This window comes from Camelus dromedarius, chromosome X, assembly GCF_036321535.1.
Source record: "Camelus dromedarius isolate mCamDro1 chromosome X, mCamDro1.pat, whole genome shotgun sequence".
NCBI classification, from domain to species: domain Eukaryota; kingdom Metazoa; phylum Chordata; class Mammalia; order Artiodactyla; family Camelidae; genus Camelus; species Camelus dromedarius.
The window spans coordinates 53,560,037-53,578,044 of record NC_087472.1 but is presented as its reverse complement, the minus strand read 5'-3'; the positions used below and the strand labels follow the sequence as shown (position 1 = coordinate 53,578,044).

Sequence of the window (18,008 nt, the reverse complement as noted above, 5' to 3'; positions counted from 1 at the left end):
TTTCCAATGTCCCTGGTTCTTTTCCGTGCTTGACTGGTTGGTTGAAGATTTTGTCCTTGTCTTAGAGTTTTTTGTGAATATGAAGTAACTTTAGTTATTTGTAAACACATATATTTTATATCCTCCAAGCTATCTTTCATACTGCTGTCTCAGGGATTTAGTTTTAATCTGACATTGCATGAAGTCCAGATGCAAGAATTCTTCCAGGCATACTCTGAAAAAAGCTTTAGCTCTATTTGTTTGTTAGTCTCTTAGTTCTTGTATTTAGCTGGCTTTCCTCCCCCACCTTTAGTGGGAGAGTCATTCTTTATATTTGAAATGGAAAAAAGTGAAACACAAAAATGGATTCATGAGGTATTTTCTTCTGATTTTAAGAAATGGGTATAGAAACAATCTAAGAACTCTGATTATTTCAGGCAACCCAAACCTAGGAGGTTCTTTAACTCCCATCATAGAACCTGCTCCCATCTGTTTCATCTGACCTGGCACTTCTCCTAATTCCTTCTAAGGCAGTGACGATATAAACTAATTCCCATACATAGAAAGTAACTCTCTCTTACCCTCTCTCTCTCTCTCTCTATATATATATATATACACATATACATATATATATATTTTTAAATGAAGTCTCCAAACTTGACTAATTAATTTCCCTATATTATCTTTCTGCAAGTGTGCATAAGAGATAAAAATTTTAACTTTTAATGTATAGAAGTGTTCTTGTTTTACTCCCATACTTGGACTGATAAATTGTCTAGATATAGAGTTCTAGGTTGTAAACTACTTTAATAATTTTTAAGTCATGAATAATTGTATTCCAGCTTCCAGTACTGTTGTTTAGAGGTACTTTGACATTCTCATTCCTTCTCCTTTGTATGTGAATTGATGTCTATGGGGGGTGTCTGTGTGTGTGTATTTGTGTGTGTGCGCGCATGCGGGAGTACTCAAGCTGGAATGTCTGCATGCATACAACTTGCACAGAAGAGAGAATGAGGTGGGAGGGAGAGAAAGGATGGAGAGAGAATGAGAATTGTAAACTTTTAAGCTGTTATTTTAATCCATAATGTTCTAAAACTTCCAGATTGTGTCCTTTGACATTTGTCCTTTTTTAATTCATTGCGAGGTGGGCACTTGATAGATCTTTTAAATCCAGAATGTCTGGCTCTTTTGTCCTAAAAATATTCTTGCATTATTTCTTTGATAACTCATGTTCCATTTATTGTTTTTGTTTTTGTAACAAACTACCCCAAAACTTAATGACATAAAGTAAGTATTTATTATTATATCAGTTGGGTGGTTCTCTTTTGGAGTCTTTCATGTGGTTACAGTCAAATGGTAGTAGAGACTGGAGTCATCTGAAAAATTTACTGGTTTACCCTCCAAGATGACTTTTTCATATATGTGTCTGGCACCTCAGCTAGGATGGCTGAAATAGCTGAGGGTCAGTCAGTCACTTCTCTTCATACATGGGCTTCTTTATGGCATGGTTATTTCAGGATAGTCAGATCTCTTACATGGAGGCTGAATTTCCACAGAGTACTCATTTCAGAGGTAAGTTTTCCAACAATTAGGAAGCAGAAACCAGTAATATTTTAAAATCAATGGCTCTAGACTGAGGGTTATTTTGCTCCTCCCCCAGGGAAATATTTGGCTATGTCTGAAGACATATTTAGTTGCCACAAATTGGTGGCGGGGAGAGAGGGTGCAACTGGCATCTGCTAGTAGAGGCAAGGAATGCTGTTAAACATCCTATGATGTACAGGACAGCCTCATATAGCAATGAATTATTCAGTCTCAAATGTCCATAATGCAGAATTTGAGAAACTTTGTTTTAAAGTTTAGGTTGAGAACAGGCATAACATCACTTCTGCCACATTCTACTGGTCAAAGTAGTCATTGGCTAGAGGTTCAGTCACTAGAGCCTTTAGAACAGAGGGCTCTGAATTCAGTGATACCAGGTATAACTAAGGATGTAGGTAAGGTGTCTTTTGAAAACATCACAGTGAATTAATTGAAAGTGTACATACTAACCAATGAGACTGTTATAATTTTACATGTCAAGTTGCAGAGCATTTTGGATGAGCTTAACATTACACCTATGAACTTTTAGAAATCAGATTGCCCTCCATAATGTGAGTGGGCCTATTCTAATCAATTGAAAGCCTGAATAGAACAAAAAGACTTGCCTCCCTAAGAAAAAAGGAATTTTCTCACTGACTACCTTCATCTGCACCATTGGCTATCCTGATTTTCTAGGCTTCTGGCCTTCAGACTGGAACTACAGTATCAGCTTTCTTAGATCTAGAGTTTATAGGTCCCATACTACAGATATAGACATGCCAGTTTCCATAATCATGTAAGCCAATTCCTTGTAATCTATCCATCAGCTCCTATTGGTTCTGTTTCTCTGGAGAGGCCTAATACAGACACTCACAATTCCCCCTTTTTGGGAGGTTTTCAGAATATCTGTAGCCAAACTTATACATCCAGACATGAGTTTGAATGGTTTCTCTCTAAAGAAACTCACTAGCTGAAGGGAGAAAGCTCATAGAGAATGACATTGGTAAATCTCACTCATGAAATGGCCAGATTCCTACAAATCATCCCATAGTGCCATTATTTGACAAGCCCCACTTAACCAGCTTTTTAAGTGCCTCAGTCTTAAATATGAGTGTTAAATGTCTTAACTTATCAAGAACTGGAGGAAAAACTCTAAAATTAAAGGCAAATACCAAAACAAGCCAAAAGGGTAGTGGAGAACCCTGGAAGAAATATAGCAATCCAGGGAATAGAAGAAAAAATGAATGAAACAAAAAACAGAAACAAATTGTTGTAAAATTGATACCAGAGGACAGAGGAGAGTAAATGTTACATCAGGAAATAAGAACAGCATGATATGGTATAAAAGGAAAAGATATGAGAAAGAGCTCATGGAAATTAAAAATTAAAAGAAATATTAATTTCAATAGACATCTTTATGAAATATAAAGACATATCACAGAAAAAAAGAAAAAGACAGAAACAAGTAAAATAGAAGAGTAAAGGTTTTTAAAAAATAAGGGATCAATCCAGAAGATCCAAAATCCATATAGTAGGAATTCTGGAAATAAAGAATGAAAGAATGGAGAATTATGGTAGCTAATCTCTAAAGATGGCTCCCTGATGAGCCATGCCTCCCTGTATTCATGTCCTTGTTTATATTCCTCCCCTTGGATTTGGGTTGATTTTTTCATTTTAGTTTTGACTAATAAGATGTGGTGGAAGTAATACATGGTTTCCCATGCTAGGTCATTAGAAGACTTGCAACTTATGCCTGGGTTTCTCAGAACACACATTTTGGGGGTAGCCAGCCACTAGCTACCTTGTAAGAAATTGGATGACCCTGAGAACACCAAGCTGTAAAAACAAAACAAAACAATACAAAAACGCAACCAGGCTAGCCATGTGAAAAACACCCAAGCTGAAGTGCTAAACAGGTGATTGAAGAAGCCATCTTTAAATATCTGCTCAGTTGAGCTCTCAGTTGACTCCAGCCCCAACCACTATATTCATGTAATTACATGGAAAACCTTAAGCGAGAGCCTCCCAGCTGAGTTCAACCAACCCATATGTTTAGGTGAGTGGATTAAATACCATATTACATGAAAATTGGCACCTCTAACCACCCACAAGTACTAGCTTCTCCCAGGTCTCTGTCATACTGTCCTTTAGCCATCTTACACTTCTTCTATAGCATTAACAAAAGTTATAATTATATAATTATTTATGTGATTAAAATATATTTTAGTTTCCTCTGCTGGACTATAAGATCTATGAGGGCAAGGAAGATCCCTGTTTTCTTCACTGATACAATGCCTGTAACCTAACTGACATATAGTTGGTACTCAATAAATATTTATTGACTACCTAAATTGAAGAATTTAATTGTAATATTGGTGAGTTACTTGTCATTTCTCAATGAATTTCTAAGATTATTTTTACAAAACAAACAAAAAATCCTATTTTGTAGAAGTTGATTGTAGATTAAGCCTGTTTGAGAGATGGCATCACCTAGTTAAAATCCTGGAAACCATGGATTTGCCACAAGTAAAATAAATTTATTGGCCTTTGTGTTTTAGTTTCCTCATTTACGAAATGAGAATAATAATAGTACCTACCTCATAGGGTTGTTATATGTAAATATGTAAAGAGAGTGACTGGCACATAATAAACACTTTTATATGAGTTTGATATTTGAAGAAGTTATTTAACCCTTAGTCAGAATTCCTAGTCTATATGAAAAAAGAGCCTTTTAAGCCACGGATACTGAAATGTTTAAAAATCATCCGTCTCAGGGAAGGGAATAGCTCAAGTGGTAGAGCACACGCTTAGCATGCTTGAGGTCCTGGGCTCAACCGCCAGTACCTCCATTAAAAATAAATAAACCTAATTACCTCCCCCTGCCAAAAAATTATAAAATAGCACAATAATACATTTTAAAAAGGATAGAGAAATTCCATTTAGGGGGCAGGTATAGCTCAAATGGTAGAGCACATGCTTAGCATGTATGAGGTCCTGGGTTTAATTCCCAGTACCTCCTCCAAATAGAAATAAATAAATAAACCTAATTACCTCTCCCTCACAAAACAAACAAAAAATCATCCGTCCCACTTTGCTATTTCCCTTTACTGTCTCCTCTAGAAAACACATACACATACACCTTTCCCCTTTCTATGACCTGTAACTCTATTTCTATAGCCATTGGAGCTCATTTATATTATTTAGTAAATTCCACCAAGCGTGGACTGCATAATACAGTTGCTACTGGATTAAAGGCATATGTTGTCAAGTAACATAAAATAAATTATAGTTTTGGTTTTTAAGGATTATTTAATTTTTTGAATTTAATGTTTAACTCTTCTAAAGAAAGAAAAACTATTTTGATCTACATTATTTTGTGATACTTGATAAAGACAATATTCATGGAAAAAACAAATTTAAAAAAAGAAAGTTTAAAAATCTGTAATAAATAATCAGAATGAACTGTAATTATAGATATAATTTATGAAAGAAAATGATTGTTACTCCATATGAAATTGGACTTTTGCCTACTTACTATTTTCCAACCTAAGGAAATCAACATAATCTGAAAGATTCATGGCAGGCAAGTAAATCATTATTGATAGTCTTAAATCCATGTATTTTAAGATAAAAAATAATCATATCTATTGTGTATATATCATGTTACAAAGCCTTTTCTGTATCCTAGAAAAGTACCTTCATACAAGTCATTTACCTACTGTCATGGTTTATATTTATCTTAATTTAATTTTAACACAGGAGGCTCTAAATTGCAGCTGATTTGGTGGGCTTTTTCTCCATCCCTTAAGTGTTAATCAACTTGTTCCTACAGTTTTTTTTGTTTTTTTTTTTTTTTTTTGGTGGGGTGAGGTAATTAGGTTTACTTATTTATTTTTAGAGGAGGAACTGGAGATTGAATCCAGGACTTTGTGTATGCTAAGCATACGCTCTACCACTTGAGCTATACCCATCCTCCACCTTTTTTTTTTTAACAGTTCTGTTTTTCAATTTTGGAAAATTGCCACAATAATATTTTGAAGACAAACAATTATTTTAGGACCAAAAGTTTACTATTTGAGGATTTTCAAAACCTGATTTTTGAAGATAATGTCAAGATTTATCTGTGTGATCTTAGGTCATTAATAATACTGGTTAAATTATGGTTTAAGAGGTTAGACTCCAGCTCTGACATGCCATTGCTCTATGTCTCCTTTTGTTCATACCATCTTAAACATGGAAATTTTATAAGGATTAATAATGTTCAGCTTGAAACATTTTAAATATTAGGGGGAAACATTAAGGGCAGTCCTTATGCAGCAGATATGTCCCCTGAAGAATTGTGTAGAGAGTCCCCTTTTTTTCATGGAACAGCAATAAACTAAATCATAGTTTCCCATCTAATTACAATGTGATTCCAAATTTTATTCTTATTAAAAAATGTTTTATTCTGAGGCACACCCTTTTCAGTCAAAATCAGGCTTATGAATGAGGCAAACTCTTCAAAGTAATAATAGAAAAAATTTTATTAAATCTTCAGCATTATATACTCAGAAAAACAATTATTGTGATGAATCAGTACTATATGTTACCAAAAACTGTTGTTGCCAATGAGATAGTTAACAAAAGATGCTTCGTATTACTAAAGAAACCCCGAGTGCACTTCTTGAACAACTTTTCTCTGTGGGGTTCCCTGAAGATTTTTTAATACCCTTGTTTATTTCTCCACATCTTTAGTAAGGATTGTTCTGTTTTGTAGATTTATGATTTATTCACTTTCACTTACAGTGCTGGTGTGCTCTCTCTATAAATTAGCACTCCCCTACTCCACTCCTCCCCTCACATCTTACTTTTGAGTCTTTTAGAAGAGAAATTACATGGCACAAATTTTTGATGATAAAGGGAAAGTAGGATCCAATTAAAACATCAAGAAATAAAACAATATGAGACCTGAGGAAGAAAATTCATTTTAGTATCATAGTGTAAAACAATGATCCTCCTGTAGTATACCATGGCATTTTGTCATATGAGCACTTTATTATATAGTTAAGATAATGTTTTAAGGTGAAGGTGGCTACCTTCTTTATGTAGAGGGTAGAAATTCACATGAAAAATTAAGATTACTCATTACCACAGTTTTGCCAGTCACCTGGGATGTGTTTTTAAAGAGGAAATCAGGATTGTTACTTTTATTTTAGCATTGGCAATGAAGGGGATCAAGGTACATGAAAGACCAGTTTCTAAGTGCTAGAAATTGAGTACATTTTCTGTGGTACAGAATATGGCTAGGAAGTGGGGGAGCCAGGCAAGGTATTTAACCAGCCCTTTTAAGTTGGTTTTGATTACTATAGCATTGTAGTAAATTCTGAGACCAAGTATGAAATGGTGCAGAGCATGCCAGCCCTGGGAAAGAGGTAGAGTCAGAGGTCTGTGCTTTGAAAGCTAGATTTCTGAATTTGTGTATTTCTTTTTTATTCTTAATATTTGTGAAACCTTTTTAAAGCCAGGGAAATTAGGCAGGATAAAAGAAATAAAGGCATCCAAATTGGAAAGAAAGAGGTGAAACAATCTCCATTTGCAGATGACATAATCTTATAAATGGAAAAAATCTGAAGAAGTCACAAAATACCTGTTAAATCTAATAAAGGAATTCAGCAAAATTGAAGGATATAAGATCAGTATTCAAAAATAAGTTGCATTTCTATACACTGGCAATGAACAATACAAAATGGAAATCAAGAAAACAATTCCATTTACAGCTCCAAAAAGAATAAAACACCTAAGAATAAACTTAATCAATGAGAAGTGCAAGACTAGTACACTAAGAACTACAAAATATTGCAGAAAGAAATGAGAGACCCTAAGTAAATGGAAAGACATCCTGTGTTCCTGAATGGAAGACAATTTTGTTAATATGGCAACATTCCCCAAATTTGTCTGCATATTTATTGTGACCCCTATTGAACTCCAATCGCCTTTTTTTTTTTTTGTAGAAATGGGCACGCTTATCCTAAAACTCATAAGGAATTGTAAGAGACCGAGAACAAAGTTGGAAGACACATGCTTTTGATGTTAAAACTTAGTACAGAAGTACTGGTACTTAGTCAAAAGTGTGGTACTGACATGAAGAAAGACATATAGATATGTTATAGAACTGAGAGTCCAGAAATAAACCAATACATCTATGGTCCATTGATTTCTGAACAGTGCCAAGATCATCCAGTGGGGAAATAGTCTTTTCAAGAAATGGTGCTTGGGCAAATAGATAGCCAAATGCAAATGAATGAATTCGGGCCCTTACTTCACACCATATACAAAATTTTACACAAAACGAACCAAAAGCCTAAATGCAAGAGATAAAACTATAAAACTCTTTATATGGGTGTACATCTTTGTGACCTGGGGCTTGTTACAGAGTCTTAGCTATGCCACCAAAAGTACAAGCAACAAAAGAAAAAGTAGATAAATTGGACTTAATAAAAATTTAAAACTTCTGTGCATTTAAAACTTCCTATGCAAAGGACACTATCAAGAAATTGAAAAGACAAGCCTAGAATAGGAAAAAAATTTTGTAGGTCATTACATCTGATAAGGGACTTATATCTAAAATATATACATGTCTTAACTCAGTACTAAAAAGATAACCCAAGTAAAAAATGGGTGAAGATTTGATAGACATTTCTCCAAAGTTATCTGAATTGCCAGTAAGCACATTAGATGCTCAACAACATTAGGGAAATGAAAATTAAAATTACCATGATTCTGATCACTCTCAAATAATCCCACTAGGATGTCTATAATAGACAGGACAGACAGTAACAAGTGTTGACAAGGAAGTAAAGAAATTAGAACACATACATTGCTGGTGAGAATATAAAATGCTGAAGCCACTTTGGAAAACAGTCTGGAAGTTCCTCAAAAAGTTAAACATAGAATTATTATACGATCCAGTGGTTCCACTCTAAGATATATAACCAGGAAAAGTGAAAACATACATGTACACAAAAACTTGCACTTGAATGTTCATAGCAGCATTATTCATAACTGACAAAACATGGAAACAAATATTCACCAACAATGTAGTATATTTATGCAATATATTATTTAGCCATAAAAAGAAATAAAGTAATGATACATACTACAACATGGATGAACCTGAAAAATTATGCTAAGTGAAAGAAGCTAGACACAAAAGGCCACATATTGCATGATTCCATTTATATGAAGTGTCCAGATTAGACAAATGCTTAGATACAGAAAGTAAATTAACAGTCGTCAGGGATCAGTGGTAGGGCATGTTGGGAGGGAATGGACAGAGACTGCTAACTGGTACTTTGTTTCTCACTTTGGTGATGAAAATGTCCTGGAATTAGATAGTGATAGTGGTTGCACAACATTGTGAATATACTAAAAACCACTGAATTGTATACTTTGAAATGGCAAATGGTGAATTTTGTTATGTTTCTCTCTGCAAAAATTTTTAAAATGCTTTCGTGAACATCACAATACAAAAAATCAAGCATTATAATATTTCACTAACTATATTTTTGGAGATATAACAAACTACAATCATTTTTGAAGAGAATTTTTATTAAGATAAATCCAGTAAAATTTTGTGAATACACATATAATCAGAACTGCCCCTTTGAAATAAACATTTGTATTTCTTTTACAAATGGAATTACAATTTTATTTTTTCCCAAAATAATATTAAAGTTATACTTGGGAAAGATAATTCTAACTCTTAGCATTACATGAAAATAGTTCACCTTCTTTATAAAAGCAACCTAGAGAACCACAAGAATGTTGGAGGAAACTCTTTTAGGATGTCTCCACTTTGTGAAATTATCACATATAGGAGTAAAATTAAAGTTCAAAGATTTAGCACATAACTTATCGAAAAGGGTATTCACTGACAAGCTGAAAGCACATTTTTTCTATATATTCCATTATTATAATCACAAAATTTATAGACAATGATTTCATGTTAGGAAATCTGTGTCTAATAATCAGTATGAAGATGCTTTGAAATTAAATTGATGCTAAAGAAAAGCTGTGTTTATAAAATATTTGATAAAAATATTCATCTCTATTAACATTAAAACATGGAGGTACATATTACCAAAGTATGAAACCATATAGGGCAGCTTTAAACAATATTCTGGGACTCTTCTTTTTTGACCTCTTCTTTTTCAGCTGTTTCTTTTCCAATTTCAGCCTTGCTTTCATGTTCCTTTTCATCTCCTCCATCTTTCCCTTCTCCTTTCCCATTTTCTTCTTTTCTATTTTCTTCCTCTTTTCCTTCTTCTTGTTTTCCATCTTCTTTCTCTTTTCCATCTTCCTTCTCATTTCCATCTTCATCCTCTTTTCCATCTTCATCTTCTTTTTCACCTTCATCCTTTTTTCCATCTCTTTTCTCTTTTCTATCTTCTCCCTTTTTTTCATCTTCTCCTTTATCTTTTCCATCTTCCAATTCTTTGCCATCTCTTTTCCCCTTTCCATTTTCATTCTCTTTTTCATCTGCTTTCTCTTTTTTATCTTCTTCCTCTTTGCCATCTTCTCCTTTCCCCTTTCCATTTTCATTCTCTTTTTCATCTCCTGTCTCTTTTTTGTCTTCTTCTTTTCTGCCTTTTTCTTTCCCTTTTCCATCTTCACCTTCTTTTTCATCTTCTTTCCCTTTCCCATCTTTATCTTGCTTTCCATCTTTTTCTTTCTCTTCTTCGTTTTGATCTTCTCCATATTCTTTCTGATCTTCTTTTTCATCTTCTTTTACTTCTGCTGTCATCGCTTCTCTCTTTTTTCCTTCCTCTTCTTTGACATCCTCAAATTTTTCTTCGTTTGTTTCCTCAAGTTCTTTTCCAGAAGCTGGTGCCTATATGTATAAAGAAAAAAATAAATTTATGTTTGTAAATGTGGCTTCTCCTAATTATTTACACAAGATTATATCTATTTTATGAAAAGAATAATACTTCATAAGAAAGTAATTTTCCTGTGGAAATGTTCTCCTAAATATCACATTCTGAGGAAACATTATAAGAAATAGGATTAATTAAAATATCTCCATGCAAACATGCAAAAGTAGATATCTGGAACAATAAAAATTCAGGAAAACTTATTCATATAAATAATTTTCATTGCAAATATGAGGAAACGGTAAATACAGAAAAATAACATATATTCTGTATCAGCAGATCTCAATGAGTATTATGCATGTAAACAAACTATATTCCTTGGAGAAATAATACATTTTATTTCTATAATAGTGAGATTTAGGTTTACTTTGAAAAAGTTACTTGAAGTTTTTTTTTTATTTTAACCAGGTATCATAAGATCACTTATAAAAGATTTTCCCTATGTGCACAGATTTGGTTGGTACATTTGGCATTAAATATCATTTTCGTTGTTTTACTACAATACCTAAAAACGTGGTATGCTAAATATGCAAAGAAAGACCTATTGGAAACATTTACATAATGATTTGTTTTGTAATCTAAAGAGGGAAAAGGAATTATATGATCTCAGAAAGGGATTTACAAACAGCCCATGTGCTGACAAAAGGTATAGAGGATTGGTCTATATTTAATAAGAGAATCACTATATTATTAATCACTGGCGTTATTGTGTTAATATCAATGCTAACTCCTTGTTCCCACTACCCATATATGTAAATTCTCATATTTTAAATTCATTTTCTTCCTTTTCTCCTTAGACATCATCATATTATATGCTATAAACTGAATGCTTGTGTTCCCCAAAATTCATATGATATAACCTAATTCCCAATGTGATGATATTTGGAGATGGAGCCTATGGGAAGTGATTAGGGTCATGATGGTAGAGCCCTCATGAAGGGGATTAATGTCCTTCTAAAAGAGGCCCCAAAGAGCTTTCTCACCCCTTCTATCATGTCAAGACACAGTGGTAGGACTGCCATCTATAAACCAGGAAGCAGGTCATCATCAGACACCAAAAATGCTGGCCCCTTGATCTTGGATTCCCCAGCTTCCAGAACTGTGAGAAACAAATTTCTGTTGTTTATAAGCTACCTAGTCTGTGGTATTTTGTTACAGCAGCCCAAACAGACTAAGACATTATAGAACCATACTCATTTAACGTTTCTCAACTGTTAAACTACAAGATAAACAAGACTTCTTTCAGTTGCACCCACTGTTAAACTTTCAAATGGACAAATCTGTTACTATTTTAAGATACCTCGATAATTTTGGCTTCTCCATTTTCAGCAGTTTCATTGTTGTATTCGTCTTTAACAACTTCTTTCTTGGTTTCAGCTACTGCTTTGGCACTTACATATGAGTTTTTTTCCATCATATTTTTTGTCTTCATTTTCTGTACAGCAACACAAAATAGTAAAAAATAAATATACAATTTCACCAGTGTGGCTCAAGTTATTTCACTAGTTGCTGTAATAATTTATGGAAAAGCTTTAAAATATCCATATAATCTTAATATCAACAAAATTATCACTTGACACTTTCCGTTTCATTATAAACCTGAAAAGGCATTAAAGTGAAAAATGTTCCTGTGATATAAGGCAAAGAAATTTTCTTTTAGATAAGAAGCAGCAAGTTAGAATGCTGACCAGTAGCTACTCAGGGCCAATTGCCAGTATCAGGTTAGACTTTGATAAATTAACTCTCTTTAGAGGGGGCAAGTTTATCTCTGTCGCATCTATTAATTAACAACAGGGTTTTAACTATTTTTTTAATGGAGGTACTGGGGATTGAACATAGAACTTCGTACATGCTAAGCACACACTCTACCACTGAGCTATATCCTATCCCTCTTCAACAGGGTTTTTGATTGCAGAGTCTCCATTGGTAATAATTAAGAGAAATACTATGCCATCAATTTAGGTATATTTGAAAGAGATCACCTGGGGACATTAGCAATTCAATCTTTGGGTCTACAAGTTGTGGAATGACTTCAATCACGATTGCTTTACGAAGCAAGCTCTTTGCCTACATGTGTATGTAGTAGAAAGAACACTGGGTTAAGGGGCCAGCAAATGTTGTGTTTTAAATCTGGGTCTGTTTCTTGATGTGATCTTCAGCAAAAGCATAAATCTCCTTGTGCTTATTTTTTAATATGTAAAAGAGAGTAATACTACCTACCTCATAGTGATGTTATAAGAAACAAATGATAAAATATATGTGAAATTACTTCAGAAACTGTAAAATGCAATATAGATATGTTATTATTCCTTTAACACATGAAATACTGAGAGTCAAGGAGGGTAACATGTTTTAAATCCATGATTATATAGTATCTGTTTTATTTTAGCACTGTCTTTTATTTTTAAAGGAAATAAAGTGTTCACTATTTTAATAACTTATAAATTGAGTACTTAATTTTATAAACAGTGACTTTGAAATGTGAAATAGGAAAAAAACTAAAAAGAAACTTTCTCCTCTGTTGTCACGTACTATTATTACTAAAACTTCATTTGCCATAGTTTTAGCGATATCTTTTAATCAAGGATTTCAAAGCATTTTATGACTACAACTGTAATTTAGCTTCTTGAACCACAAAATGATGGAATTAGATGATCTCTGATGTTCTTCCTAGCTTTAATCTTTTATGATGTTAAGATTCATAACCAATCCTTAAAACATCAATCATACCTCAATAAAGCAGTTTTTAAAAAGAAATAAAATTATACTATTTTCACTAAATAAAGTATAGGGAAAAAAGTGGACCTAATATTGAGGCTATTTCTATTTCTAATGTCTTTAGCCACAACATTAGAGCACAGAAGCCTATATGAAATGAATTGCTTGCATTTAAAAATAATGCATATGAAAGCACTTTACATACTGCAGAGTATTATCAAACGTTAGTTACTATTATTATCACAAAGCATTACTTTGGTTACTACAATTTACACCTTTTGTTTTCCCAGGAATATTGGTATTGTGACTATATGATGTCCAAAGGCACACTTTATGGGTCTAGCCAATTAAAATTTTGTTTTGTCTCTTCCTAATGAAAATGCCAAAACACAGTGGACAATCACAGAACATGAACAAATATTTCTTACTCAAAGGGCTTACATGTACCATATGTATATATGTTATATGTAATATATATCATGCTATAATATACATTATAATATATAATATAATTACTAACTGAACAGAAAATTTTAAAAGCCAAATGATCAACTGTATGCCTTTCCAAAAAGCTATTTCTAAAGAAAAGCAAATTTCTCTCAACATTGCATGTTGATATTTACCCTTGGAGTTGATGTTCTTTTGGACTTCAACTCTGGTGTAATGGGCACAGGCAACTGCATCAAAAATCAAGTCATTGGAGAAATAAGGAAGAAATCATAATTGAAGAAAGATCACTAACAGTGAAATTCAACCTCATAATTAAAATAAATGAGTATAGTTCAAACTGAGCACTAGTATAAAAACATTTCCTTGGTGTGAAAGTTTTTAATGTCAAAAATATTGTGTTAAATAACCAGTATTATCCAGGAGTCCCTGAATTTTAAAATTACGTTTTACAATACATGGGCAGCTTTTTAATAAGACTACTTACAGCAGACAGTCTGGCTGATCTTCTCTTTGGCTATAAGTTAAAAAAAGTGATCAGTTATGAGAATTATACATGGATACATGAAACTAAAAATATTTATATTGTAGTGAAAATATTTAGTGTTAACACTGTATATATCTTGTCATTAAGAAGCATTGTGAACTTGATTAGAAAATATCATAGTAAAAATATAAGTTTTGATTTTTTCCCTCCTCTGGACCCTTCATACAGCTAAGGAAAAAAAATTCCAAATTAAATTTCAATTACTAGGCTAAATGAACACAATGGCTAGCAACAAGAAGCATATTTAGAAAATATAGGCTCTTCTTGCAAACTGACAAAGCAATTCTTTTGCTTTAAAGGAAGAAGCTCTCTCTAGATCTTAAGCACAATAAAGTCCTAAATTCCAAGAAGTTTGGAGTTTTCAATGACTACTATATTTCTGAAAGAGCTCACTGGTATACCATATTGGTACTCATATGGTGCAAATATACTAACCAGAATTTTTTTTTAGCTGCTTATATGTCTCAAGTTTATAAAACGAGTAGGTTTTTTTCAGACAGATTCTGAAACTAAAGAAACTCACCTCCTGCCTCATATCATCTTGACCTGCAGCCTGTACAGGGGAGAAAATCACACAGATATAAGGCCATTGATATAAACATACAGATCAGAAAAAAGTGCCTATGGATTGCAGTTGCAATATAACAGCTTAAGACTTTTTCCTGGATTCCTGCTCAATTAGCCACGTGTTATTACCTAGTACCATGCTACATACTGCTGTCTACTAACGTGCAAGTATGCACCAAAATGCAAATAAATTCTCAAGACATAAGTTTATACAACTGATAGTCAATTTCATCCTCTTGTGTAAACTGCATCTGCTAAAAACAAACCTTTTTAATTTTAAAATCCACCTGTTGTAGCCAGTGTTAAAGCCAGAAAGTGTAGGGCGGGCAGAATGAAGGTGGTACTTCATGCAATTTCCCTGTCTGTTTAGGCTTTTTGCTTGAGATGCTAGTGTATTTATCCGACCCTCTCTTCTAATTCTGGACTAGTCTTCCCTCCAAGTTCTGCATATAAGAACTACAACCCCCACAATGCTTTGGGGGGACCTCTTTGTTACATCAATGCGATATTCTGAGAAGCCGGCTACGGATTTTAAAACTTCCCGCCACTACCTGCTACAAGGTTGCTGTCAGCTCTGTAAAATAGCAAGACCCATTGCACAAGCCTAGAAAAGAGCAGCGGCAGGAATTTCAGGAAGGGGGATGGTGATTATAAACCATTTCTTTCCGTATCCAAGCAGCCCTTTAGCCTGGGAATTATCAAGCTATTCCATGATTTGTACTCACAGCCCCAGAGCACCAGGGAATTTCAGTCTTATTCCTAGGTTCTAAAAATAAGGAATGCGAACGGATAAATAACAGTAATACCAAAACAATCATAACGCCTTACATTAGCACAGTGTTTTACAATTTTATCAACAAAATAGCAATCAATTTCATTACTAAGGGACTCCCCCCACAAAACAGACTAGCAAATACCGAGGCATTAATTTATTTCCCGTCCAAGAGAGGAGCCACAGATTTTTAAGTGAGGGCTTGCAGAAGACTTGTAGCCCTTGAACAGCTCATCAATTCTGCATGTCTAAAGTCAACAAATCCATGCTACCCCCAAAACAGCAATAGTTTATCTGACTCATTTCTCTTATCATCCTTCCACTTTTAGACAGTGAGCTTGGAGAACCCCAGATCTCTCAGCCCTGAAGTTGCTAATTACAGAGGTGAATCTCTCCCTTCTCTAGGACAGTTTGAAGTCTGCGCCGCCTAACGGCACAGGATTACCATTGCATAGCCATCTGGCATGACAAGAAGTGGAGGAGGGAAAAAAAAGGAAAAAGAAAACGGAAAGAACAAAGGCAAATACAGAAGAAAGCCATGGCTTTCGTTCCCCTAAACAGGTCGGTTCCCGGAGAAAGGCTGGAGGCTGAGGAGGAAACTAGTGCCTGGAAGTGTGGTTGGGAGAAGTGTTCTCCAATACGGTAAGCGGAGGAAGGGGGGTGGGGTTGGAAGCGACAGCACAGCGCTATGGCTGTTTGTAATTCAGCATGGAGACACCTCTCAAGCGATTCTTTCCCTTAAACAAAACAAGCCAAAAGTGAACTACTAGTTGCATGAGAGACCATCCTCAGCCTTACATCGACCATTCTTTACACTTCCCCCCTCTTCCATTCAACACATCACAAAATCGAACTAGAAGCCAAAATGCTTAAAAAATATCTCTGCCGATTAGGAAATATGTATTTCATTCGCTAACCCCCTTTTTTATCTTCCTATTTCACTTACCTTTCTTTTGGGCATTGTTGCAGCTCTCTATAGGAGATCTTAACAGTCAGCAAGAAAAAAGCCAAAAACAGTCTTTACTCGACCGCTCTGAGAGCAACTGAGTTTTCAATGAACTAATTGCAGCACGACCTGTACTCGCCTAAAAAAAAATCCCTCATTATTGGCAACATTAAACGCACCAAGACGCAACCAAACTACGTGAATGGTTAGCAGGAGTGGGAGCCAGATTGGAGTGACAGGCTGTCAGGCCAATAAGGGGAGGTGACCAGCCCAGGAGGCGTGGCCCACGGACTTGCCCGAAGACCTCGTACTCTGCCTGCTCCGACCACTGGTGGGGTGGATGAGCACGCGGACTTAGCAGATGGAAAGTGCTGAAGCATAAAACCCGCGGGAAAGCCGGAATTGTCTTGATCGTTTTTCCCCTCCTTTTATATTGTAATGACAGGCAAAAGTAAATGCACTTGCTTTCTCCTCGGTATCCAAAACTCCCGCTTAACTTCTTCCTATGGGGAAAAGTGCTTTAGAAACATGTTTGAGTCTAGTTTCCACTCTTTCCATTCTACCTTTGGCAGGAGGTTGGCGATGAACTGGGGAAAACACTTATTCAGAAAGTAGAAAAGACTGGAGTTGTTTTTCAGGTTGTAGAAACTCTGCCAAAGCAGAATTGTGGTCCTGGCAGGAGAAGGGTGCCAAAATAGCACATCTCCAGCAGGTGGACAGTAGGAATAAAACTGGGAACTGTAAGAGTTGGGGGGCAGCTAGGTGGGGACACCTGACAGATACCATTATCCCACTTGGTGGGAGTCCACCAAGAATTCAGTGGGACCTCGCGTGAGGTTTGTAATAAGAGGTCTTTCCAGAGGAAAAGTGCTGATACAATGGATTATGAATCCAAAGGTGGCATTTAGTGAAGGGACTTGGGAACGTGCCATGCATGAAAATGTTTAAGATTTAGACACTGAACTAAGATAAAGCTATGAAAGTGCAAATTTAAGGACGTGCCCAAAACTCAGTATATTAGAGTGAGGCAATTGAGGTGAATCACACAAATGCAGGGTAGGATCCTGTTTTTATTTAAAATTGATGTTTTGTTCATCATGGATTTTTTGCATTACTTTAGGTCTTTAAAATTTATCTTCATTATTGAGTTTTGTGGTGCCCCAAATTATAATTTGTGCCTAACAAGAGTGCCCCCTAGCCTCACCCTCGTCATAGCAATCATTAGGTGGCTTTTGACCCTAAAAGAGGCTTCTATCAGCCTTCTAAAGTTAGTTCCTGAGACTTACAGGTTGTGAATGTAGGGGTGGGGATTGTCAAATAAAGTATTTGTGGATAATTATAGGTTAAAATGTAGGATCCTGAAGCCCTTTCTCAGAGTGATTTGCTTTGGTTGTTGTTTGGCTAATTGGGTTTAAAAGTGCTCCAACAACAGCCAAAATCCCTATGCCGGAAGGTTAATCAAAAAAGAAAATTAACCTTTTGGACAGTTGTTTAAAGGTAGAATTCCATTTGTGTTCATGTGGATTAAAGAATTGGAATCTT

General features: G+C 34.8%; 1 protein-coding gene across 2 annotated transcripts; it reads right to left on the bottom strand.

Moving 5' to 3' along the window:
* Positions 1 to 9,166: 9,166 nt before the first annotated feature.
* Positions 9,167 to 16,676, bottom strand: HMGN5 (high mobility group nucleosome binding domain 5). Of its 2 annotated transcripts, XM_064483009.1 has the most exons (7): positions 16,467 to 16,676; positions 15,474 to 15,514; positions 14,705 to 14,734; positions 14,122 to 14,151; positions 13,811 to 13,864; positions 11,770 to 11,904; positions 9,167 to 10,429 (listed from the first exon to the last, which is right to left on the bottom strand). In XM_064483009.1, the coding sequence occupies exons 3-7, from the start codon at positions 14,714 to 14,716 to the stop codon at positions 9,707 to 9,709; spliced, it is 954 nt and encodes a 317-aa protein (XP_064339079.1). In that variant the 5' UTR covers positions 14,717 to 14,734; positions 15,474 to 15,514; positions 16,467 to 16,676; the 3' UTR covers positions 9,167 to 9,706. The 2 variants fall into 2 exon arrangements, with proteins under 2 accessions (XP_064339079.1, XP_010984188.3); XM_010985886.3 differs by lacking the exon at positions 15,474 to 15,514.
* Positions 16,677 to 18,008: the final 1,332 nt, after the last annotated feature.

What these genes read in the sequence shown, in the direction of transcription:
- HMGN5 (XM_010985886.3), bottom strand. An exon ending in AAGATGATATGAGGCAGGAG is followed by an intron (nt 14,152 to 14,704) that starts GTGAGTTTCTTT and finishes TTTAACTTATAG; the next exon opens with CCAAAGAGAAGATCAGCCAG. An exon ending in GATCAGCCAGACTGTCTGCT is followed by an intron (nt 13,865 to 14,121) that starts GTAAGTAGTCTT and finishes TTTTTGATGCAG; the next exon opens with TTGCCTGTGCCCATTACACC.